At 43.0% G+C, this 25,691-nt stretch overlaps 3 protein-coding genes and 1 pseudogene across 3 annotated transcripts in view; all 4 read right to left on the bottom strand.

The window, feature by feature from the left end:
* LOC120062735 (paxillin-like) overlaps window positions 1–3,796 on the bottom strand; it is a 32,310-nt gene extending 28,514 nt beyond the window's left edge. Inside the window, exon 1 of the mRNA XM_039012833.1 lies at window positions 3,687–3,796. Coding sequence (XP_038868761.1) covers window positions 3,687–3,699 — 13 coding nt within the window. The 5' untranslated portion in view covers window positions 3,700–3,796. The remainder of the gene's footprint in view (window positions 1–3,686) is intronic.
* An 805-nt stretch (window positions 3,797–4,601) lies between these two features.
* On the bottom strand, window positions 4,602–6,365 carry LOC120050929 (annotated as a pseudogene).
* An 841-nt stretch (window positions 6,366–7,206) lies between these two features.
* On the bottom strand, window positions 7,207–8,985 carry LOC120050936 (beta-crystallin B2-like). The gene is made up of 5 exons (XM_038997481.1): window positions 8,923–8,985; window positions 8,369–8,487; window positions 7,823–7,955; window positions 7,571–7,713; window positions 7,207–7,384 (listed from the first exon to the last, which is right to left on the bottom strand). The coding sequence occupies exons 1-5, from the start codon at window positions 8,983–8,985 to the stop codon at window positions 7,207–7,209; spliced, it is 636 nt and encodes a 211-aa protein (XP_038853409.1).
* A 14,529-nt stretch (window positions 8,986–23,514) lies between these two features.
* On the bottom strand, window positions 23,515–25,227 carry LOC120054340 (beta-crystallin B3-like). The gene is made up of 5 exons (XM_039001754.1): window positions 25,153–25,227; window positions 24,801–24,919; window positions 24,467–24,599; window positions 24,035–24,177; window positions 23,515–23,826 (listed from the first exon to the last, which is right to left on the bottom strand). Exons 1-5 carry the CDS (start codon window positions 25,225–25,227, stop codon window positions 23,577–23,579), a joined length of 720 nt encoding a protein of 239 aa, XP_038857682.1. The 3' UTR covers window positions 23,515–23,576.
* Between the last annotated feature and the right edge of the window lie 464 nt (window positions 25,228–25,691).

A 25,691-nucleotide genomic window follows, 5' to 3' on the forward strand; every position in this document is an offset into this window, starting at 1 on the left:
CCCCTACCTACATGTACAAATGACCTCGACCAACCAGTACACCCACACATTGACTCGGTACCGGTACCCCCTGTATATAGCCTCGTTATTGTAATGTGTTACTTTTTATAATTTTTTACTGTTGTGTATTTGGTAACTATTTCTTGAACTAAATTGTTGGTTAAGGGCTTGTAAGTAAGCATTTCACGGTCTACACCTGTCGTATTCGGGGCATGTGACAAATAAAGTTAGATTGGATGATACAAATCACAGATCCCAAATCCTGCAATAAAGAGGGGAAGGGAATCTGTCTCTAATTTGTCTATTTCTGTGTTGTATTCTCAAATGAACAGTACCTTTTTGTTCAGTCATAAGCGCTCCAATTAGTTTAATAATAATTTTATTTAAAAAATAATTTTCAGGATATCAGCCATGTGAACCCATTTTGCAGCTGATAATGGCATGCAACTCCAATGCAGCCATAGGCCTACAGCAGTGGTTCCCAACTCCAGTCCTTGAGTACCCCCAACAGCACATATTTCTACTGTAGCCCCGAACAAACATACCTGACTCAACTCAGAGGGCCCGATGATTAGTTCAAATAGGTGTGTTAGTCCGGGGCTACAATAAACTGTACTGTTTGCGGTACTTGAGGACTGAGAGTTTGGAACCACAGAATAGCTTTGTTTACAAATTGTTCAGCTATATGTTCTCAATTTAAAAACTATACTAGTGGACGATGTATGATTTTGTACATGCCTTACCATGACATGAAATGGTTTAGTGCAAATCCAACCCTTGTAATCTAGGTGGTGAAATGTCTAGAAGCAGGAGATTGTTTTTATTTTTTTAACGAAGTGTCCCATCACAAACTACTACCACCAAGTTCAATGCCAAATACTTTTCTCCCAGGTCTGAGTAGCACTTGGAGGTGCCACTGTGATAATGAAGATGGTTTACTTTAAGACTACCACAACAATTACATTGTACAACAAAGAAAATAGTTTACTTATAGTGAATCTTTATTTCAATGGGGCTAGGCAAAGCAGAGATAACAATACTTTTCATTTCACCCATACATCAATAAAGTCTAGAGTACAGTATGTTTACAATATCATTAATAGTATTTTACAAGTTCCAAATTATATTTTATGTATTTATATACAGTACCAGTAAAAGGTTTGGACACACCTACTCATTCAAGGGTTTTACTTTCATTTTACTATTTTCTACATTGTAGAATAATAGTGAAGACATCAAAACTATGAAATAACATATGGAATCACGTAGTCAACAAAAAGTGTTAAATCAAAATATATTTTATATATTTGTGGTTCTTCAAAGTAGCCACCCTTCGCCTTGATGACAGCGTAGCACACGGTTGGCATTCTCTTAAATGGCTTAACCTGGAATGCTTTTCCAACAGTCTTGAAGGAGTACCCACATATGCTGAGCACTTGTTAGCTGCTTTTCCTTCACTCTGCAGTCCAACTCAACCCAAACCATCTCAATTGGGTTGAGGTCAGGGGATTGTGGAGGCCAGGTCATCTGATGCAGCACTCCATCCCTCTCCTTCTTGGTCAAATTGCCCTTACACAGCCTGGAGGTGTGTTGGGTCTTTGACCTGTTGAAAAACAAATGATAGTCCCACTAAGCACAAACCAGATTGGGTTGGTGTATCACTGCAGAAAGCTGTGGTAGCCATGCTGGTTAAGTATGCCTTGAATTCTATATAAAAACACTGTCCGTGTCACCCGCAAAGCACCGCCACACCTCCTCCTCCATACTTCACGGTGGGAACCACACATGCAGAGATCATCCGTTCACCTACTCCGCATCTCATAAAGACATGGCAGTTGGAACCAAAAATCTCAAATTTGGACTCATCAGACCAAAGGACAGATTTCCACCGGTCTAATGTCCATTGCTTGTGTTACTTGGCCCAAGCAAGTCTCTTCTTCCTATAGGTGTTATTTACTAGTGGTTTCTTTGCAGCAATTTGACCATGAAGGCCTGATTCACGCAGTCTCCTCTGAACCGTTGATGTTGAGATGTCTGTTACTTGAACTCTGTGAAGCATTTATTTGGGCTGCAATTTGAGGCTGGTAACTAATGAACTTATCCTCTGCAGCAGAGGTAACGCTGGGTCTTCCTTTCCTGTGGCGGTCCTCATGAGAGCCAGTTTCATCATAGCACTTGATGGTGACTGTGACTGCACTTGAAGAAACGTTCAAAGGTCTTGAAATTTTCTGGATTGACTGATCTTCATGTCTTAAAGTAATGATGGACAGTCGTTTCGCTTTGCTTATTTGAGCTGTTATTGCCATAATATTGACCTGGTCTTTTACCAAATAGGGCTGTCTTCTGTATACCATCCCTACCTTGTCACAACACAACTGATTGGCTCAAACGCATTAAGAGCGAAAGAAATTCCACAAATTAACATTTAGCAAGGCACACCTGTTAATTGAAATGCATTCCAGGTGAACGGGAACATCAGGCGACTGATAAGCAGGAATTTTATTGCAACATTCCTATCAAACGTGTCTAATACATTATTATCTTGTATTCTGAGAACATGGCCATGTATGTTTGGTGTAATATTCTCCTAACCCTCAGAAAACGACATTAATGAGAACATTGTAACCACATTCTAGAGAAGTTCCATTTGACATTAAGGGAATTTTCGCCTAACACCAAAATATGCTGAAAAAGGTGGTCAGAAGGTTTTTGCTAACATAAATAAAATGTTAATTTAATTAACGGAAAACTGGATAGAGAAACATTACAAAAATTCTCTCCCTAGAATTGTTAGCTGGATAGCCTTGGACAGTGGTCATGAGACCAATATATAAAACAGAGACGACACTAGGCCTAATCAGCACAGAAGAACTACCACTAGAAATAAAGTCAGAGACAACCAAATATAAGTAGGGATCCAACCACTATATAATAAGTAAATATTTAGTTTCACTCATATGCCATGAATGTTGCCATTAAAAGTGAGTAAATCTAATTTGAGCAGGATGCCTGTGGAGAAGGCACAACCATATTTGCCGTACAATAAATGACAATGGGCTTGATTAAAATTCAAAGAGGCAGACATACACAATTTATGACATTTCACATGTTTTTCTTATATCGAGATTGTGTCGCCATTTAGAACGTCTGCATAACACTGAACATAAAAGGCTATAACGTTACAAACTTGCTCCGTGTTACTTTGGACAACTTCAAGCATCTGTACCAACTGCAATGAGACCGAGTTGTAGTAAAAAAAAAATATAAAAAAAATACGCCCATAACTTTTAGGCCTACGATGGTAAAGTCAATCAATATGGGTGGAATCTCGTTTTTATACAAACAATGTTGACACCATCAGACGGACTTTTGCTAAAATGTTTGCATAAAATTCTTAGTTTTATTTTTAAAGCTAACGAGATTACTTGTTATTATTCAGTTCGAAGGAGGGAAATCCGACATGAAAACATAAACAATGTTTAATTCGAAGCTTTTGTACGTAGTTTAAACTTTAAACCAACTCTCCCTGTTGGCTTCATATATTTACAAAAATCCCAGGCCGTCGATTATCCCAAGACCTTGAAATTTCCGGCGCCTCGAAATACATTATTTTCTCTCCACCCATACTTACCGCTATGCTAAATAGAAAAAGGCTGAGATTAGAAAAGGACACGGTTTGAACTTACCTAAATCGTCCATACTTCCAGAACTGGCTTCACCAGTTAAAATGTTTTTCGATGTCCGTGATTTCCTCTCAAAATCTCAATTAGTTTACTCACTGTGCTGAAGTTGGTTGGGAAGTACAATACATGACCGCACAGCGACGAGCACGCGCATCTACATACGCCGACATGAAGAGAACACCGGGTTGTTAAAATAACTTTGATAAAGGGCGGCCTCTAGCGAGTGAACTAAATTTATACAAAATACCCTACTACTGTATATCAGACAGGCTCGTACTTAAACCTCAGTGGACAGGCTGCCTAAAATAAACATTGTTATATGAAAACAGTGTAACCGCGATTGACGAAGAAACATTTTTACACAATTTACAGCAGCTACACCTACCTATATGTTTTATTAGTTACAAGGCAGCGTAGGTCAATTCCACCTCAATAACGAAAATGATTTTCATACCTAAAAAAATGTTTCAGCTTGGGCTTTTTTCCAATTTGTGAAAAATGTCATCCTAACACAAGTACGTGTAAGAATTCTTCATATTAAAATCAATAGAGGCCATGCAAACGTTGAATAGCTTTATTATACAGATACCGCACAAAATACGCTTGTATTTCAATCATCAGCTGTCAGAGGTTTCATAATTAACTGACCACATAGCCAAATGTAAATTACATTTGGATTCCAGCAACTGCAAGGAGGACCTTTTTAATCATTAGCACTTCCCCATTGTTCAGTGGCTGAAAAGGGGAAATGCTGGCTACTCTTTTGTTAGAGGCAACGTAACGTCTCTACTTCAATTCCAAGCTAAAACTTAAAAACAACTCCACATCTGGTTGTGAGGCATCTTCGGTTACTCTTTTCAAGGTGTAACTTCACAGAAACAGTGGAGGTGATCCTGAGACGTTCTGCCTATACGCCTCTCAGAAGTCCACAGCCTTGAGTTTCCTCTCCTGTGCCTGGGTCAAAGGCTGCTGTGAGAGGATCTTCCTGTGGAGGCGGTGGTGCTTGCCGATTCCTAGTCTAGGCAGGCCACGGTTCAGGCCCTCCAACAGAACACAGGACTTACACAGCGCCTGGCTGTAGATGTAGCCACAGGACTGTTTAAGGACTGTTTAAACTAGGCTACACACCTGAAAGAAGATAGATAAAATAAGCCTGCTCAATAACAAATAAATTTGTCTTGTACATTACCTGTACATATCTTATCAACCTTCAGCATCATGGCTCCCCAGCAATTGTTCTTCAGTCCGATCTGTTTCACTATGGCATCCATGGTCCAGCCATACAGCTCCTCATAGGACACAATCTTCAGAGGTAGTTCATACTGCTGCTGGTTCTCTTCACAGTCTCCAAGGAGTCATCACGGTAACACGTCATGCCCTCGTCCACTGAGAGCAGCAGTAGTTTCAGGCCGTAGTTATAGCACTCATTTAGGACCTTCATGAGGTGTGCCAGCACAGTGGAATCCTTCCCGCCAGAGGCACCAATGCCCACAGTTTCTCCATCTTTGAAGAGCTGCGCTGATATTATTGTCTGATGCACCTCCTCCTCAAAGGCCCAGAAGAAGCACTCTTTGCACAAGGAATGGGCCGTCTTTGGACGTTTCAGCACTGCACTCTTCTCAGCTGCTACAAATGACTGGCATCTTTCGCCTCTAGCGGTGCTCGATTCTTGAGCTCGTGTTTTAATGCCATGTCTAAACTTGTTTTTAAAAATGCCGCGTTAAAAACTACTGGGAACTCGGAAATCTTCGACTTCTGACTTCTGTGGGTTTAAAACAACTGGGAACTAAAATAAAATTGGGAAAAAACGATTTGAACGGTCACTCACGTCATGAGTTGACCTCTTTTCTAATTTTTTTGAACGCGGGCATAATATCTTATCAATGCTACGTAATCTTCGTAGTCGTCATCTTCTTCTTCTTCTTTGGAGTTTAACGGCGGCTGGCATCCAATATGTTGCGTTACCGCCCCCAACTGGACTATAATATAAATCCAGTATACTTTGTGATACAAAATGAAAACTAACCCTACACTTCTGGAGGCTGCTGAGGGGAGGACGGCTAATAATAATGGCTGTTTGAGGTATTTGATACCATTCCACTGATTCCGCTCCAGCCATTACCACGAGCCCGTCCTCACCAATTAAGGTGCCACCAACCTCCTGTGCACCACACCCAACACTCATTAAAAACCCACTATTCCTGCACCATGCCAATGGCCAGGGAGGACGGGACACCACCACTCAATACACTCTGTAACTCTTCTGAAGTCAAATCTCGTATACCCAAATACTTCTCTGCAGCTGCCACCACAACATGTATTTTCGGGGATTTACGTTCCATTTCTGCAGTACTGTTGATAACCGTTGCTATGAACGCCAAGAAGACAACCTTACTGAAGCATATATCACTTGTTGGCATATCCCTCTGTGTTGACACAGATTTACTACTGGAACCTGCACCCTTAACCCATCCTCCTCTACTTTCTTCACTGCCTCTGCACTACTCTGACTCTAACCACCTCAACCTGCCTCTCTCGCACTGGACACTTCCGATCCCCAGCAACATGGGCACCCCTACAGTTGACACACAACTTTATCCACCGAATCTACACAATCTATCCCATGCCGCCCTGCAGACTTCCCACATCTTGAAATCTCCATTCTACAAACTGCTGCGACATGACCATAAACATTGCACCTGAAACAGCCCAGTGGATTCGGCACAAAAGCTCTAACAAGCTATATCGTAACATGACTTTGTCGGGTAAAAACTCTGACTCAAAACTCAAAAGAACTGACAGTGTCTGTTTCACCACGCTCACAACCAGGATTGCGTCGCACCAAACGGTGGGCATCACAAACACAAGGAATTTTCAACTTCAATTGCTCCATCTCCATACTACCCCAGAAATCACTCCTTTCAATGATGCCATGTTCCTAATAGCAAAGCAAGAAACAGAGTGTGCAAAGCTGTCATCAAGGCGAAGGGTGGCTATTTGAAGAGTCTCAAATATAAAATATATTTTGATTTATTTAACACTTTTTTGGTTACTACAGGATTCCATATGTGTTATTTCATAGTTCTGATGTCTTCACTATTATTCTACATTGTAGAAAATAGTAAAAATAAAGAAAAACCCTTGAATGAGTAGGTGTTCTAAAACTTTTGACCGGTAGTGTATTTAATACCATTAAAATTACTCATCATCCAATCACTCTTCCATCTACATATTTAGGTCTGAAACACGTTAGATGCTGTTGTCACGCAGTAATTGAAAGGGTAACTGTCTGTTCAGATAAACAATACAGGAGGAAATGTGTAGAGGTGAAAACACAGTTGAGTCACATGACCACTTGAACGATAAGCAACAAGGATTTATTATTTTGCTTTAAAAGATTGTGCTACTGAAACAATGGCAATAGGCATCAAAATGCAATTTTGAGTAGGTGATGGAGAGAGGGGTATGGGAAGGAGCAGGATTGTAGGGGTCAGGGCTTGGTGCAGGAAAGAGTCATAGAAGCTTAGTTGGCGCCAGCGACAGGGTGAAAAGCTCCCCTCTGGTGCCACTGCATGTCTCGGATGCGCCTGACGGACTGGATCTGAGGGAACTGGGCACCAAACTCAGCACAGTCCTTGTATTCCCCCTTCTCAAACAGGTACTGATAGCCTCTGTAGCCAGGATACTGGTACCCCACCCAACTTGGTACACAACCAGCAAAGGTGTGAGAGTCAGGGAATGGGAGAGAAAAAAATGAGAAAAGTATTTAGAGAAGAAAGCCATGGAGATAAGATCAACACGTGATTAGGAGAAAATGGCAATATGATATGGTAATGTTGGGGCAGATATTGCTGTAACAGAATTATTCTGTTGGCGGACAGACTCACGTGCCACTCTGAACTCTGACAGAGGTGACCTTCTCTTGGTATCCATGTGAGTGGAAGCTGGGGACATCATCATCTATGATCTCGATCTTCTTCCCCGCGAAACTGGGGTTTTCATAAAGGACAATCTTGTGCTCCTGGCTGTCCTGTGAGGAGAATAGAAAACACACCATAAGAAACAGTCACAGAGAACCTTCAAAAAGGCTGAACAAAATGGCTGATTTGTGTTGTAGTAGAGAAGGTGTGCTGCGTTACCACTTTAATGGGGCGGAATGCAAAGATGTTGTCGCTACGTCTGCTGTTGGTCCAGGAATCCCAGCGAGGATACTCCCCCTTCTCAAACACATATTGTTCCCCTTTACAGTTAGCCTGCTCGTAACCCACCCATCTGAGGAAGCACAGACAAGTCAAGGTAAGGAGGGCACACGGTGGTTGAGGGGGGAAGTGAAGGATGACAAAAACAAGATGGAAGGTGTATGAACAGAACATACTGTGCCTTGTGCACAATGCAGTGAATATATTTGTGTTACGGAATGGTTTGGAAGTGATTGTTTTTTTGTTCAGAACCATTTTCATTTGTCCTATCAGCCATCCCTTTTCTTTTTCTATTGTTTGATAATCACACTATATCTACCCCCCCCCCCCCCCCCCACACACACACACACACACACACACACACCACTATTTAACTCCTATTGTTTTTGTCTCTATCTTTCTCTTTTGTTTAACTCCCACCCTCTGTCTCACTCGTACTCCCTCTCTTTCCCTCTCTCTATCATACTATCTCTGAGCCACACTCACGGTCCACACAGCACCAGTATGGAGCCCACTTTCTCCACGCCTGCTTCCTGGAGGTCGTTACAGGGACCAGTCAGCTCATGGCAACGCCCCTGGAAGTTCTCCTGTTCATAGATGATCAACTGTGGAAGACAAGGAGAGACAACATGGATGTTTAGGTCTCCTTGCTATGCTCGGCCTGATGGCATTTCAAGTTGTACAAGGAAATTATGTAGAATACTGTGTAACTTTTGCCTCGAACAATCCCACAGTGTCTCATTGTCTTTGATCCACCGTGCCCCACCATTATCCATTCCTCTTGCTTTCCCTCCTCTGCCCTGCCCTGCCCTTCCTCTGCCCTGCGATTCCTCTGCTCTACCCTGCCATTCCTCTGCCCTGCCCTCATCTGTCCTGCCCTCATCTGCCCTGCCCTTCCTCTGCCCTGCCCTCCTCTGCTGTGCCCTTCCTCTGCCCTGCCCTCATCTGCCCTGCCCTTCCTCTGCCCTGCCCATCCTCTAGCCTGCCCTGCCATCCTCTTGCCCCCTCCTCCTCTCCCCCTCTCTCCCTCTCCCCCTCACCTTGAAAGCACTGGTGCCTGGCTGCTGCTGCTTGGATGCAGGGTTCTGGTGGTCTGTGGCCATAGTGAACAGGATGATGAAACTGTACAGAGATAAAGGAGAAATTATGGAGCGCAAAACATATATTTTTAGGGTCCAGTAGACCAATTGAAAATGTTTATATTCCAATGGGTAGTTTACAGTTTGATAGGATATTGGAAAAAGTAATGAAACAATAGTGCCAGAAAATCTGCTGTTAAATTCTGCACAAAACTGATTCTCTCATGTATGTAAACAAAAGTCCCCACCCCTTTTCCTCCTTAAAAAATATTTGCGCATAATGTGAAATTGACAACGATCCTCATGGTAATCTATTTGTTGTAAGTTAAATAGTTTTATGTATAGTGAACGACAAAGAAGTGTGTTACCCCAACATGTTAAATAAATTAACTTCAAAGTGATGTTTGAATTTTAAAAAGTAGACAAAGTTGGATAAAAATAGTAATAAAATAAAATAATGTGGAGAGCGACGGTCGTGAATCTCTTACCAGTACCTGTCTGTGCCAGTGTGTTTGGGATGGCATGCTGGGCTCAATATATACGGTGCGCTCAGGGGTGGAAACTCTGCCAACACTCCTCTGTGTCCAAGCCACCCTCCAGATCAGCATGCAATAGGCTGAGCAGACCGGACTGTGGGGTCACTGCTCTGTCTGGCCCCCCTTCTCACTCCCCCTCAAAGTTATTTCATTACTTGTCAATTTCATCCAGCCGGTCATTGTTCGATATCCACATGATTCAGCACAACCTGTGCCAAGAGTCCCACACTTACAATGAGAGCTGCCTGAATGCCTGGACCACCAGAGTGGGAGAGAGATAGGATGATAGAGAGGAGGGAGAGTGCCAAATTGATAGAAAGGGACTGATTTAACTCACAAAATCTAGTATATTTCTGTTTACTCTTACATAGGAATAATGGTTAACATAGTATTCAATTGGGTCGTTATTGGCAATGCTTTCTATTGGCGAGCATTTATTGTAAGTGCATGCAAGGTATAATATAACAGTTTTCCTATCATTGCCACATATGGAAGCTTAAACATCCAGAGGTCATATCTACTAAGCTGACAAAAATGTTGACATGCCAAGCTAACTTCCTGCTGCTGGCAGGAGAAGAGCAGAGTTGCACACCAATGTGAGCTGTCAACAAGAGAGCTGAGTGTTTCACTAGTTGGATGCAGTAACTGGAGTACATTTCACTTGTTGAATGTAGATCATTCTGTAAATTGGTAGAAGTAAATATAGTTGGATGGAGAAATTATAGTTGGTTGGAGTTAGAGGTGATGAACGTGGCAGAGTAGTTAGATGGAGCAGGGGTAGGCCCGTGGTTGGAGGAATTAGAGATAGGCCTAGTGCACAGATAGAAGAACATGTGCTGTGAATAGAATCAAATGCATTGCATCGCACTGGATAAAGGTGGCTTAGGGTTAGGATTTTCGTGGTTGTGTTGAAATGAGGAAATGAATAGAGCACAATGAGATATGTGGTTGAAATGTAGTTTATTCAATTGGAAAAGTACATTGGCACTCAAAGCTATTTACACAACCCTTGGCCTGTATGGGCTGAATCCAAGATGGAGATCCTATGACATTGACCATCTACTTAAATCATTGCCCCATTTCAATCTTCAACCTAGAATAAAATTTGCATGGCAAGAAGGCAAAAGTAGACTAACCTTGTGCAGGAAAATATGATGACACTCTTATTCATAACAAAACAGGTAGCTAAATATAATAACAAGATGTAGTAATTTGTCATTCGTGAGAAGAGCGAAAAAATGTATTTGTTTTATCTTTACACTCTAAAATAATAAAAAATTGGAATCTATTTCCAAAAAGGAACACGGTTTATAACATACAGTAGAATTTAACAGGTTGACAGATGGTTGATATTTTGCAATGAAGTGTGTAGGCTACCACTGTAAATTGGCCTACTGTAGCCTAGTTTTCTTATTTTTTTCCTGAGTAGACATTGTTTCATAATTCTCAGGCAGTGTAGTAGCCTATATTTAGGTAAATGCAAAACATTTTTGAATTTAAACGATCTACTTACAGGTCCACAACAATTTGCAATTGTTTTTGTCTTTCAGAAACGTCAGATATGCTACAACAAATGTCACTGCAAAAGGAAACATTCTGCCAAAATGATTTTATACTTTAAAAATGTATTATTATGAACAAAACAAATACAAAAACCAAAAAATACAAAGAAAAGTACCTAAACCTAACAGACAAGGGGTATTACATATCGAGATAAATTGCCAATTTGTCAAAACGTTTTATGGTGCGTATTGATTTTTGTTTTTACATAATTTCAAAATAATATTTAAATTCTATCTTAAATAATGTGAAGAGGGGTTTGTTCTCTGCCCACTTCATTTTATGGACAAAGAACCTTTCATGAAAAATTCTGCCAACATCTCTGAAAACATTTGGTCAAGTACACCATTGATATGTCCTTTAGATAGGCCTACTGAATTGGCCTAATTCCAATACTTTAAAAGAAAACAGAAAATAAGGGCGTCATTGTCACCTTAAAAGGTGAATGATGGGCGTTTTTCAGGTGGATCTCATACAAAATTTCTGCATGCACCATTTCTGAAAAGTTTGCACATGTACAAAAATATTGAGATTTATAAACTTGGCATAGGCCATACATGTCATACAACTCTGCCTGCGTGAACAAGCAAATTGTTGTTCAGTATTTCGTTTATTTTTAGATTATTGGTTTTGTATGTCCTGCTTTGGTAAATAGCTTTTCATAATACCCCAATTGGCACAAAATACCTATACTGGACAAAAATATAAACACAACATGCAACAATTTCAAAGATTTTACTGAGTTACAGTTCATATAAGGAAATCAGTCAATTGAAATAAATTCATTAGGCCCTAATCTATGGATTTCACATAACTGGGAAAGGGTGCAGCCATAGATGGGCCTGGGAGGGCATAGGCCCACCCACTTGGCAGCAAGGCCCATCCACTGGGGAGCCAGGCCCAGCCAATCAGAATTAGTTTTTCCCCACAAAAAGGCTTTATTACAGAATGAGTCCCCCCCCCATGTAACGATCATGCTGTTTAATCAGCTTCGTGATATGCCACACCTGTCAGGTGGATGCATTATCTTGGTAAAGAAGAAATGATCACTAACAGGGATATAAACACATTTCTGCAAAAAAAGTTTGAGAAATAAGCTTTTGGTGCGTATGGACCATTTCTGTGATTTTTTATTTCAGCTCACGAAACATGGGACCAACACTTTACATGTTGCGTTTATATTTTTGTTCAGTGTACTTTCCAGCTTGCAATACACTAGCACATGTGTGTACTCATGGTCTAAAGTTAGCTGGGAGGTGAGCACATTCTCATATCAAGTTGCATTTCTTGAAATGCCAACTTTTGCATGACAACTGTCACCCACACTCGTTGGGGTGTAGTTTGTATGTACAGTTGAAGTCGGAAGTTTATATACACTTAGGTTGGAGTCATTAAAACTTGTTTTTCAACCACTCCACAAATTTCTTGTTAACAAACTATAGTTTTGGCAAGTCGGTTAGGACATCTACTTTGTGCATGACACAAGTCATTTTTCCAACAATTGTTTACAGACGTATTATTTCACTTATAATTCACAGTATCACAATTCCAGTGGGTCAGAAGTTTACATACACTAAGTTGAATGTACAGCTTGGAAAATTCCCGAAAAGGATGTCATGGCTATAGAAGCTTCTGATAAGCTAATTGACATCATTTGAGTCAATTGGAGGTGTACCTGTGGATGTATTTCAAGGCCTACCTTCAAACTCAGTGCCTCTTTGCTTGACATCATGGGAAAATCAAAAGAAATCAGCCAAGACCTCAGAAAAACAATTGTAGACCTCCACAAGTCTGGTTCATCATTGGGAGCAATTTCCAAACGCCTGAAGGTACCACGTTCATCTGTACAAACAATAGTACGCAAGTATAAACACCATGGGACCACGCAGCCATCATACCGATGAGGAAGGAGATGCGTTCTGTCTCCTAGAGATGAACGTACTTTGATGCGAAAGGTGCAAATCAATCCCAGAACAACAGTAAAGGACCTTGTGAAGATGCTGGAGGAAACAGGTACAAAAGTATCTATATCCACAGTAAAACGAGTCCTATATCGACATAACCTGAAAGGCCGCTCAGCAAGGAAGAAGCCACTGCTCCAAAACCGACATAAAAAAGCTAGACTACGGTTTGCAACTGCACATGGAGACAAAGATAATACTTTTTGTAGAAATGTCCTCTGGTCTGATAAAACAAAAATAGAACTGTGGCCATAATGACCATCGTTATGTTTGGAGGAAAAAGGGGGATGCTTGCAAGCCGAAGAACACCATCCCAACCGTGAAGCACGGGGGTGGCAGCATCATGTTGTGGGGGTGCTTTGCTGCAGGAGGGGCTGGTGCACTTCACAAAATAGATGGTATCATGAGGCAGGAAAAGTATGTGGATATATTGAAGCAACATCTCAAGACATCAGTCAGGAAGTTAAAGTTTGGTCGTAAATGGGTCTTCCAAATGGGCAATGACCTCAAGCATTCTTCCAAAGTTGTGGCAAAATGGCTTAAGGGCAACAAAGTCAAGGTATTGGAGTGGCCATCACAAAGCCCTGACCTCAATCCTATAGAAAATTTGTGGGCAGAACTGAAAAAGCCTGTGCGAGCAAGGAGGCCTACAAACCTGACTCAGTTACACCTACACCATACAGTTGAAGTCGGAAGTTTACATACGCCTTATCCAAATACATTTAAACTCTGTTTTTTTTACACTTAAGGACAACAAAGCCAATACCTTGACTTTGTTGCCCTTAAGCCATTTTGCCACAACTTTGGAAGAATGCTTGAGGTCATTGCCCATCATTCTCTCTACTATTATTCTGACATTTCACATTCTTACAGTAATGTGGTGATCCTAACTGACCTAAGACAGGGAATTGTGAAAAACTGAGTTTAAATGTATTTGGATAAGGCGTATGTAAACTTCCGACTTCAACTGTATGCACTGTTTATAAATGAGGACCCTGGTGTGCTTGATCATTCCCGGAAGTCTTGCGATGTTGGCCTATGGGTTTAGAAACTCTGTGCATGTTCTTTTATAGATATTTTTATTATTTCACCTTTATTTAACCAGGTAGGCCAGTTGAGAACAAGTTCTCATTTACAACTGCGACCTGGCCAAGATAAAGCAAAGCAGTGCGACAAAAACAAGAATTGCACATAAAAAAACGTATAGTCAATAACACAATAGTTAAATCTATGTACAGTGTGTGCAAATGTAGAAGAGTAGGGAGGTAAGGCAATAAATAAGCCATGGAGGTGAAATAATTACAATTTAGCATTAACACTGGAGTGATAGATGTGCAGATGATGATGTGCAAGTAGAGATACTGGGGTGCAAAAGAGCAAGATGATAAGTAACAATATGGGGAGGAGGTAGTTGGGTGTGCTATTTACAGATTGGCTGTGTACAGGTACAGTGATCGGTAAGCTGCTCTGACAGCTGATGCTTAAAGTTAGAGAGGGAGAAAAAAGACTCCAGCTTCAGTGATTTTTGAAATTCGTTCCAGTCACTGGCAGCAGAGAACTGGAAGGAAAGGCGGCCAAAGTAAGTTTTGGCTTTGGGGGTGACCAGTGAAATATACCTGCTGGAGCACGTGCTACGGGTGGGTGTTGCTATGGTGACCAGTGAGCTGAGATAAGGCAGGGCTTTACCTAGCAAAGACTTATAGATGACCTAGAACCAGTGGGTTTGGCGACGAATATGAAGCGAGGGCCAGCCAACGAGAGCATACAGGTCGCAGTCGTGGGTAGTATATGGGGATTTGATGACGAAACGGATGGCACTGTGATAGACTGCATCCAATTTGCTGAGTAGAGTGTTGGAGGCTATTTTGTAAATGACATCGCCGAATTCAAGGATTGGTAGGATAGTCAGTTTTGTGAGGGTATGTTTGGCAGCATGAGTGAAGGATGCTTTGTTGCGAAATAGGAAGCAGATTCTAGATTTAATTTTGGATTGGAGATGCTTAATGTGAGTCTGGAAGGAGAGTTTACAGTCTAACCAGATGTAACAGTATAACTTTAAACCGTCCCCTCGCCCCGACACGGGCGCGAACCAGGGACCCTCTGCACACATCAACAACGGTCGCCCACGAAGCGTCGTTACCCATCTCTCCACAAAGGCCGCGGCCCTTGCAGAGCAAGGTGCAACACTACTTCTAGGTTTCAGAGCAAGTGACGTAACTGATTGAAACGCTAGTAGCGCGTACCCGCTAACTAGCTAGCCATTTCACATCCGTTACACTCACCCCCCTTTCAACCTCCTCCTTTTCCGCAGCAACCAGTGATCCGGGTCAACAGCATCAATGTAACAGTATAACTTTAAACCGTCCCCTCGACACGGGCGCGAACCAGGGACCCTCTGCACACATCAACAACGGTCGCCCACGAAGCATCGTTACCCATCACTCCACAAAGGCCACGGCCCTTGCAGAGCAAGGTGCAACACTACTTCTAGGTTTCAGAGCAAGTGACGTAACTGATTGAAACGCTAGTAGCGCGTACCCGCTAACTAGCTAGCCATTTCACATCCGTTACACAGATACCTAGGTATTTGTAGTTGTCCACATATTCTAAGTCAGAACCGTCCAGAGTAGTGATGTTAGTCGAGCAGGAGGGTGCGGGCAGCAGTGGTGGGCCGTCAGGGCCTGCAAGGCCTTCTTTGCTGGCCTAAACATCATCAGAATATAATTTTTTTTAAAATATATTTTCCCACAAATATGTATTAAATTATTCCCCAGAGTAAGAGTTATACTCTTCATTTCATAGCTTTCCTCTTGGTTGCACTGCTTCCAGCCCCAGGTTGAGATTTGGAGGGCTGGTCTTTATGTTAGATCTTTTATCCAATCATATTCAGCCATCATGTGTTGCCAGGGGTCTAAAATCTGCCCTCAGGCCTTCAGAATCAACAGTGCGGGCGCTTGTAGCTTATAGTGAATGGAAATGAAAATTTAGTGTCAACCAATCAGCTTTAGAGTTGGCTATTGTACGCCTGCTGGCTGGCTCCAGTGTTACACAGGAGCCAGCTAGCAGGCGTAGTGCGTGCACGTCTTTTGATTGGATTACCAATATTGAGAGGCAGGTCCTATGGAGATCTAGGAAACTGAATTTGATAAACGAATTAATTTGCGTACTGCTAAGCTGTTTTTTCAACCCACAATGGCGGAAGGAGGAGAAGATATCGATTTGGTCGAGGATATAATTATAACGCCATTCTCAAGACGAACTTTTCAAGAAAAGACATTGTAAGGAGAGGTCGCCCGACGCCACAAAGCCTGTCACAGGCGGGAAAGGGCTTCGTTCGCTCGCCACTTTCAAAGTTTCAACTACGAGCGCTGTCAATGGCTCACAGGCTCCTTGGCTCCGAGAAGCACTGCAAACTGTACTGCTGGGAATGCCTATTATTTGCAAGTGATCGATTTGGTGTTTGGAGCCACACTGGCTTTGCAAACTTGAGTTGTCTAACCAAGGCAGCAACGAGACACCAAAGTACGGCTGGGCACTAACAAGCAATGGTGCTTTTGAAAACTTTTGGGGACACCGGAGTGGATCTACAGCTCAAAGAACAAGCGCGCAGGGCAACAGAGCTGCACAATGAAAAGGTGAAGGGAAATATTGAAAAGACTCATTGATTGTGTCATGTTTTTGGGTAAACACTGTTTACCCAAAAATGTCAATTTGTCAATTTCAAGGTGACGCAACGCCTGGTTTACTGCGTTTCTGTCTAAATGTATAGTGTCTAGAGCCATGGCATCATAATGAGGTGGATTAATTCGGGTGGGACTGTGTAGTACCTCACTGAAGGCCCAGGCCCCAGGCCCCAGGCCCACGGCACGCCACTGGCGGGCAGCAATCGGCTGAAGAGCATGCACTTGGTTTTACTTGCATTTAAAAGCAGTTGGAGGCCTCGGAAGGAGTGTTGTACGGCATTGAAGCTCGTTTAGAGGTTTGTTAGCACAGTGTCCAAAGAAGGGCCAGATGTATACAGAATGGTGTCGTCTGCGTAGAGGTGGATCAGAGAATCACCAGCAGCAAGAGCGACATCATTGATATATACAGAGAAAAGAGTCGGCCCGAGAATTGAACCCTGTGGCACCCCCATAGAGACTGTAAGAGGTCCGGACAACAGGCCCTCCGATTTGACACACTGAACTCTATCTGAGAAGTAGTTGGTGAACCAGGCGAGGCAGTCATTTGAGAAGCCAAGGCTATTGAGTCTCCCGAAAATAATGCGGTGATTGACAGAGTCGAAAGCCTTGGCCAGGTCGATGAATACGGCTGCACAGTACTGTCTTTTATCGATGGCGGTTATGATATCGTTTAGGACCTTGGAAACCGGTTTGCATAGCGGAGAAGGTATGGTGGGATTCGAAATGGTTGGTGATCTGTTTGTTAACTTGTCTTTCAAAGATTTTAGAAAGGTAGGGCAGGATGGATATAGGTCTATAACAGTTTGGGTCTAGAGTTTCTCCCCGTTTGAAGAAGGAGGATACAAAGACGATACAAAAAAGAGGTTGAATAGGGGTTGCAACAATTTCGGCTGATAATTTTAGAAAGAGAGGGTCCAGATTGTCTAGCCCAGCTGATTTGTAGGGATCCAGATTTTGCAGCTCTTGCAGAACATCAGCTATCTGGATTTGGGTGAAGGAGAAGCGGGGGGGGGGGGGGGGGGGGGCTGGTGCAAGTTGCTGCAGGGGGTGCTGAGATGTTGGCCAGGGAAGGGGTAGCCAGGTGGAAAGCATGGCCAGCCGTAGAAAAATGCTTATTGAAATGATCGATTATCGTAGATTTATCGGTGGTTACAGTGTTTCCTAGCCTCAGTGCAGTGGGCAGCTGGGAGGAGGTGCTCTTGTTCTCCATGGACTTTACAGTGTCCCAAAACTTTTGGGAATTAGTGCTACAGGATGCAAATTTCTTTTTGAAAAAGCTAGCCTTAGCTTTCCTAACTGACTGAGTATATTGGTTCCTGACTTCCCTGAAAAGTTGCATATCGCGGGGGCTATTCGATGCTAATGCAGAATGCCACAGGATGTTTTTGTGCTGGTCAAGGGCAGTCTGGGGTGAACCAAGGGCTATATCTGTTCTTAGTTCTACATTTTTTGAATGGGGCATGCTTATTTAAGATGGTGAGGAAAATACTTTTAAAGAGCAACCAGGCATACTCTACTGATGGGATGAGGTCAATATCCTTCCAGGATACCCGGGCCAGGTCGATTAGAAAGGCCTGCTCGCTGAAGTGTTTTAGGGAGCGTTTGACAGTGATGAGGGTGACCGCAGACCCATTACACACACAGGCAATGAGGCAGTGATTGCTGAGATCCTGGTTGAAGACAGCAGAGGTGTATTTAGAGGGCAAGTTGGTCAGGATGATATCTAAGAGGGTGCCCATAGTTACGGATTTAGGGTTGTACCTGATAGGATCCTTGATAATTGGTGTGAGATTGAGGGCAGCTTAGATTGTAGGACGGCCGGGGTGTTAAGCATGTCCCAGTTTAGGTCACCTAACAGTACAAACTCTGAAGATAGATGGGGGGCAATCATATCACATATGGTGTCCAGGGCACAGCTGGGGGCTGAAGGGGGTCTATAAAAAGCGGCAACGGTGTGAGACTTGTTTCTTGAAAGGTGGATTTTTAAAAGTAGAAGCTCGACTTGTTTGGGCACAGATCTGGATAGTATGACAGAACTCTAAAGGCTATCTCTGCAGTAGATTACAACTCCGCCCCATTTGGCAGTTCTATCTTGTCGGAAAATGTTATAGTTAAGGATGGAAATTTCAGGATTTTTGGTGGCCCTCCTAAGCCAGGATTCAGACACGGCTAGGACATCCGGGTTGGCGGAGTGTGCTAAAGCAGTGAATAAAACAAACTTAGGGAGGAGGCTTCTAATGTTAACATGCATGAAACCAAGGCTTTTAAGGTTACAGAAGTCAACAAATGAGAGCGCCTGATGAATGGGAGTGGAGCTAGGGGCTGCAGGGCCTGGGTTAACCTCCACATCACCAGAGGAAGAGAGGAGGAGTAGGATAAGGGTACGGCTAAAGGGTAAAAGAACTGGTCGTCGAGTGTGTTTGGAACAGAGAGTAAAAGGAGCAGATTTCTGGGCGTGGAAGAATAGATTCAAGGCATAATGTACAGACAAGGGTATGGTAGGATGTGAATACAGTGGAGGTATTACAGTGTATCGGTTACATGTATCGGTTGCCAAAGTACAGTGCATTCGGAAAGTATTCAGATCCCTTGATTTTTCAAAATGTTGTTACGTTACAGCTTTATTCTAAAACGAATGAAATAGTTTTTTCCCCTCATCAATCTACAAACAATACCTCATAATGACAAAGCAAAAACAGGTTCACAGCGATTACAGCCTTGGCACACCTGTATTTGGGAAGTTTCTCCCATTCTTCTCTGCAGAAGAGTCCTGGCTGGGCCACTCAAGGACATTCAGAGACTTGTCCCGAAGCCACTCCTGTGTTGTCTTGGCTGTGTGCTTAAGGTCTTTGTCCTGTTGGAAGGTGAACCTTTGCCCCAGTCTGAGGTCCTGAGCGCTCTGGAGCAGGTTTTCATCAAGGATCTCTCTGTACTTTGCTCCCATATTTCCCTCGATCCTGACTAATCTCCCAGTTCCTGCCGATGAAAAACATCCCCACAGCATGATGCTGCCACCACCATGCTTCACCGTAGGGATGGTGCCAGGTTTCCTCCAGACGTAACGCTTGTCATTCAGGCCAAAGAGTTCAATCTTGGTTTCATTAGACCAATCTTGTTTCTCATGTACTGAGAGTCCTTTAGGTGCCTTTTGGAAAACTCCAAGCAGGCTGTCATGTGCCTTTTACTGAGGAGTGGCTTCCTTCTGGCCACTCTACCATAAAGGCCTGATTGGTGGAGTGCTGCAGAGATGGTTGTCCTTCTGAAAGGTTCTCCCATTTCCACAGAGAAACTCTGGAGCTCTGTCAGAGTGACTATCGGATGCACTGTATACTGTATACAGTTAGCACAGGCCCACAATATAATTGTTGTGTCTAGGCCCAGGATTCAATCAGATCAGTTTTCACCAGTGGTAACCAATAATAGCATAGTTTATCATTGCTTTAGGGGGTGACAGAGGTATAACTGCGTTGGAGCTGTCAAATCCACAAGCAGCTCCCGGCGTTATACCTATGCAGACATTGCCATTGAAAGCATAGAAATCGCATTAGTAAAAATGCTGAGGAGCATACAGGATAATATTTCTATAAAGCCAACACTTTCTCGTTCTGGGAAGGGTGTAGTTTCGTGAATGACAACAAGAGCACCCTCCCACCAATTTGGTAGCTACAATGCAGTTACACATCCAACACACAAAAGCAATGAAAATATATGTGATTGTCGTTTACGGCAGAGTAATCTGAATTAATCCTGGCCCTACTCTATCATAACACATTTCATACAGACATAACTATTATGAGATGTAATTGAACCTAAACATTTCACCATGATGGCCATCAATACTCTCACAATAAATTTTTATTTTTTCCCCACTGCATCAGTCAAATCTCAGAGAGCAGAAGAGCACATCGATGCAGGCTTCACCTGTCCAAGCTTCAGAGAATGAGAAGACTGACCCAACTAAGGCACTGAGGGGCTGGTCTCCCCTCTATCAGCATATAAGTGTAACACTCCCTGATAAGTGTTTGACCATGATAGGATCCTTGTTAGGACCCTTGGGGCGGCAGGTAGCCTAGTGGTTAGAGCGGTGAGCCAGTAACCAAAATGTTGCTGGATCGAATCCCTGAGCTGACAAGGTAAAAATCTGTCGTTCTGCCTCTGAGCAAGGCAGTTAACCCACTGTTCCCCGGTAGGCTGTCATTGTAAATAAGAATTTGTTCTTAACTGACTTGCCAAATTAAATAAAGTTTAATTGTCTGATTGATTGTGGATTTGTGGTTCTTAACCATTAAAATATGATATTATGATGATAATAATAGTACAGTGGGGCAAAAAAGTATTTAGTCAGCCACCAATTGTGCAAGTTCTCCCACTTAAAAAGATGAGAGAGGCCTGTAATTTTCATCATAGGTACACTTCAACTATGACAGACAAAATGAGGGAAAAAAATCCTGAAAATCACATTGTAGGATTTTTAATGAATTTATTTGCAAATTATGGTGGAAAATAAGTATTTGGTCAATAACAAAAGTTTCTCAATACTTTGTTATATACCCTTTGTTGGCAATGACAGAGGTCAAACATTTTCTGTAAGTCTTCACAAGGTTTTCACACACTGTTGCTGGTATTTTGGCCCATTCCTCCATACAGATCTCCTCTAGAGCAGTGATGTTTTGGGGCTGTTGCTGGGCAACACGGACTTTCAACTCCCTCCAAAGATTTTCTATGGGGTTGAGATCTGGAGACTGGCTAGGCCACTCCAGGACCTTGAAATGCTTCTTACGAAGCCACTCCTTCGTTGCCCAGACGGTGTGTTTGGGATCATTGTCATGCTGAAAGACCCAGCCACGTTTCATCTTCAATGCCCTTGCTGATGGAAGGAGGTTTTCACTCAAAATCTCACGATACATGGCCCCATTCATTCTTTCCTTTACACGGATCAGTCGTCCTGGTCCCTTTGCAGAAAAACAGCCCCAAAGCATGATGTTTCCACCCCCATGCTTCACAGTAGGTATGGTGTTCTTTGGATGCAACTCAGCATTCTTTGTCCTCCAAACACGACGAGTTGAGTTTTTACCAAAAAGTTCTATTTTGGTTTCATCTGACCATATGACATTCTCCCAATCTTTTTCTGGATCGTCCAAATGCTCTCTAGCAAACTTCAGACGGGCCTGGACATGTACTGGCTTAAGCAGGGGGACACGTCTGGCACTGCAGGATTTGAGTCCCTGGCGGCGTAGTGTGTTACTGATGGTAGGCTTTGTTACTTTGGTCCCAGCTCTCTGCAGGTCATTCACTAGGTCCCCCCGTGTGGTTCTGGGATTTTTGCTCATCGTTCTTGTGATCCTTTTGACCCCACGGGGTGAGATCTTGCATGGAGCCCCAGATCGAGGGAGATTATCAGTGGTCTTGTATGTCTTCCATTTCCTAATAATTGCTCCCACAGTTGATTTCTTCAAACCAAGCTGCTTACCTATTGCAGATTCAGTCTTCCCAGCCTGGTGCAGGTCTACAATTTTGTTTCTGGTGTCCTTTGACAGCTCTTTGGTCTTGGCCATAGTGGAGTTTGGAGTGTGACTGTTTGAGGTTGTGGACAGGTGTCTTTTATACTGATAACAAGTTCAAACAGGTGCCATTAATACAGGTAACGAGTGGAGGACAGAGGAGCCTCTTAAAGAAGAAGTTACAGGTCTGTGAGAGCCAGAAATCTTGCTTGTTTGTAGGTGACCAAATACTTATTTTCCACCATAATTTGCAAATAAATTCATTAAAAATCCTACAATGTGATTTTCTGGATTTGTTTTCCTCATTTTGTCTGTCATAGTTGAAGTGTACCTATGATGAAAATTACAGGCCTCTCTCATCTTTTTAAGTGGGAGAACTTGCACAATTGGTGGCTGACTAAATACTTTTTTGCCCCACTGTATATGAAGGAGAATAACTTTTATCGATTACTTTAGTACACTCCCAGCCTCCAAGTTTTTACCCCTCCTGTTTCCATCTTTGAGGTGCATTGAATAAAGATTGGAACTTGAGACATTATTCTTGGTGTGATTCAATTAAATGTATTCTCGTTGTTGACATAGGCTATTTAACTTTTTTTATCAAGAGCATTTCACAACACTATTTCAAGACAGTGATGGCCAGCTGAGGAAATGTGGAGATGAGATGTAAATGAGATGACGTGACATCAGCATGTCCAGAGAGATGTTGATCAAAGCTTTCTTCTAACATACCATGTGTTGTTCATGCCAGAATTCCCCTGTCAACTGTCATTAAGACTTAAAAAGTATATCCCTCTATGACTTCAACAAAAGCTGTGGAAAACTAATGTAGAAATAAGACTTGAAGAGGCATCTATGTCGAAACTAATCTATGAGTCAGATTTGTAACTAAAGCCTACTGTTGAATTTGTATTTAAATATGTTCTATGACTGTCTGTGTAATTTGGCAACAATAATCTACAGTAATATTGTTATTGGTGACTCAACCAACTCCACAGCTGACTAGGTTAGCAAAATTCCAGTAATTTCCCCCAAATTCCCAGGATTCTCAGAATGAGGAGGAAACAAGCAGGAAATCCAGAATCCTCCAACCAGCATTTCTTGAAAAACTGGGCATTTTTATAAAGTTACCAGAATGTTGCAACCCTACACCTGACAAACCCAAGGATTTCAACAATAGAAACAGCAGCAACAAACAAACACAATACATTTCTGGTCAAACAAACTTTATTTGCCACTGAAACATATATAGCACTTCTCCTCACTAAGCAGGAGCAGCATTTGCCATGGTTAGGGTGAGGCAGAGGGAAAGCACTGATGGTAGAAAGAGGCTCATGGAAGAGGCTCTGGGGGGGAAGTTGTTTAGAAGCCTCTTCAGCTGGCCCCGGAGGCGGCAGGGGGTCCAGGGGGTGCGGGTGCTGGGGCAGGGACAGGGGCAGGAGCTGGAGCAGGGGCAGGAGCAGGGACGGTGAAACACCCCCTCTTGTGCCACTGCATGTCTCGCACACGTCGGACAGACTGGATCTGAGGTGCAGGGGCATCCCAGTCATTCCAGTGCTTGAAGTCTCCACACTCAAACACATACTGGCACCCCCTGTAGCCGGGGTACATGTAGCCGACCCATCTGCAACAAAGGAACAGAGAAGGAGTCCATGAAACAGGACCAAAATAGACGTCAGAATATGACAGTTAGCATAATTGACCATCTTTTAAAGGTTTTCAGGAGAAAGACGAGAGATGAAGTAAGACATGAGAGAAACAGAAAGGGGACGAAGAGAGAGAGAGCAAGTGAAAAAGGAAGAAAATGAGAGAGGGTGAAAGGGAGCTCTTACGTTCCGTTGAGGGCCTTGACACTCGCTACGCGATCTTGGAAACCATGTCCCCACAAACTGGGAACATCATCATCAACAATCTCCATCTTTCTACCAGTGAAGCCTGGGCTCTCAAACAGATGGAGCTTGTGTTCGGCACTATCCTAAAGAGGAGAAATGGAAATATGCACACACACAAACAGACTCACTTAGTGTTAAGATGTTTACTGAGAGCTGATTATTGAGATAGAGAGAGGCTTCAGGTAATCAGTGAGCATTCAGATAGCCAATGAGAGCCGTCTGCTGAGGTGATAAATTACTGTTGAGATGAACATATATTTTCATATCGGTACCCCTGTGGGAATCGAACCCACAACTTTGGCATTACAAGCACCAAGCTCTACCAACTGTGCTACACGGGGTACGTTTAGACATTGTTTGAGTGCTACCCACCACTTTGAGAGGCCGCATGGACCAGAAGGAGTAGCTGTACTGGCTGTTGGTCCAGGTGTCCCAGCGTGGATACTCGCCTTTCTCCAGAACAAACTGCTCACCTGCAAACCCCTGGCGGTCATACCCCACCCATCTGACAGGAGAGAGGACAAGTACGAGGCTGAGTTAGAATATCTCTCCTCAGCATGTATGACGTTGTATTTGGCCATATGTGGTAACAGATATACAGTATCATTTAAAAAAAAGTTAACACTTAACCTGAACCTGAAAATACATGTTCTGTATGTGTAAGAATATGACTGTCTGTGAATGACACCAATGCACCAGTACTCACGGGCCAGACTCAACCAGCATAGAGCCCACCTTCTCCAGGCCCTTCTCTGAAACATCTTTACACTCAGTAGAAAACTCAGCCTTGCGGCCCTGGAAATTCTCAAACTCAAACAGCACCACCTGGATCAGAGAGAGGAGGAGAGACAGAGAGGGGAAAGAGGAGGAAAGATACTAATATTGAGAAAGTCAAGCTTACAGTATAAAGAGAGGAAATATATGGGGGACTAAGGAAGAGGGTTTATAGAGAAGTGGGAAAATACAGAAGTGGGTCGAAGGAGAGAAAAATAAATGAAGAGAAACATCACAAGAGAGAAATAGACAGGAAACAGATGGGGAGAGGGAGGATACAGTACCTTGTAAGTGGCTCCTGCTCCACCCTGGCTTTTCCCTGCAGCCAGTTGCTCAGGGGCGCTCTGCTGCTCCGACATCCTCCTCGTCCACTGGTTACTCCTCTCTTAGGAGCACAATCAGGAGAGAGACAGAGAAAAGAGAAACACAGACACCATGATGACATTCATTTCACAATGATGACCATCAGTCCTCTCAGTAGCAATGGATCCCTTTACTCCTTTGAATCAGTCAAGATTTGCGTCCACTTCAGAGAGCAGAAGAGCACATTGGTGCAGACGTAACCTGAGCTGAGAATAAGGACCTGAGGGGCTGTATTCTACACTTTTCTATCTCCAGGAAAAACCCCTGGGGCCAGGAGTTTTTCCTGACCGTAGGCTATAACTAGGGCCCAGGGTAATCTCCCTATGAACATGTTATTCTCATACCCTAATGTGCAACCTTTCAAATCAGTGATTCCATCTTTCGCTGTCTATCATGTCCAACTCTGCAAGCCTCAGTCTGTATCATAACCAGTTCTGCACCCCCCTGACTCAATCAAACC

Source organism: Salvelinus namaycush, chromosome 1, assembly GCF_016432855.1.
Source record: "Salvelinus namaycush isolate Seneca chromosome 1, SaNama_1.0, whole genome shotgun sequence".
Taxonomy (NCBI): Eukaryota; Metazoa; Chordata; class Actinopteri; order Salmoniformes; family Salmonidae; genus Salvelinus; species Salvelinus namaycush.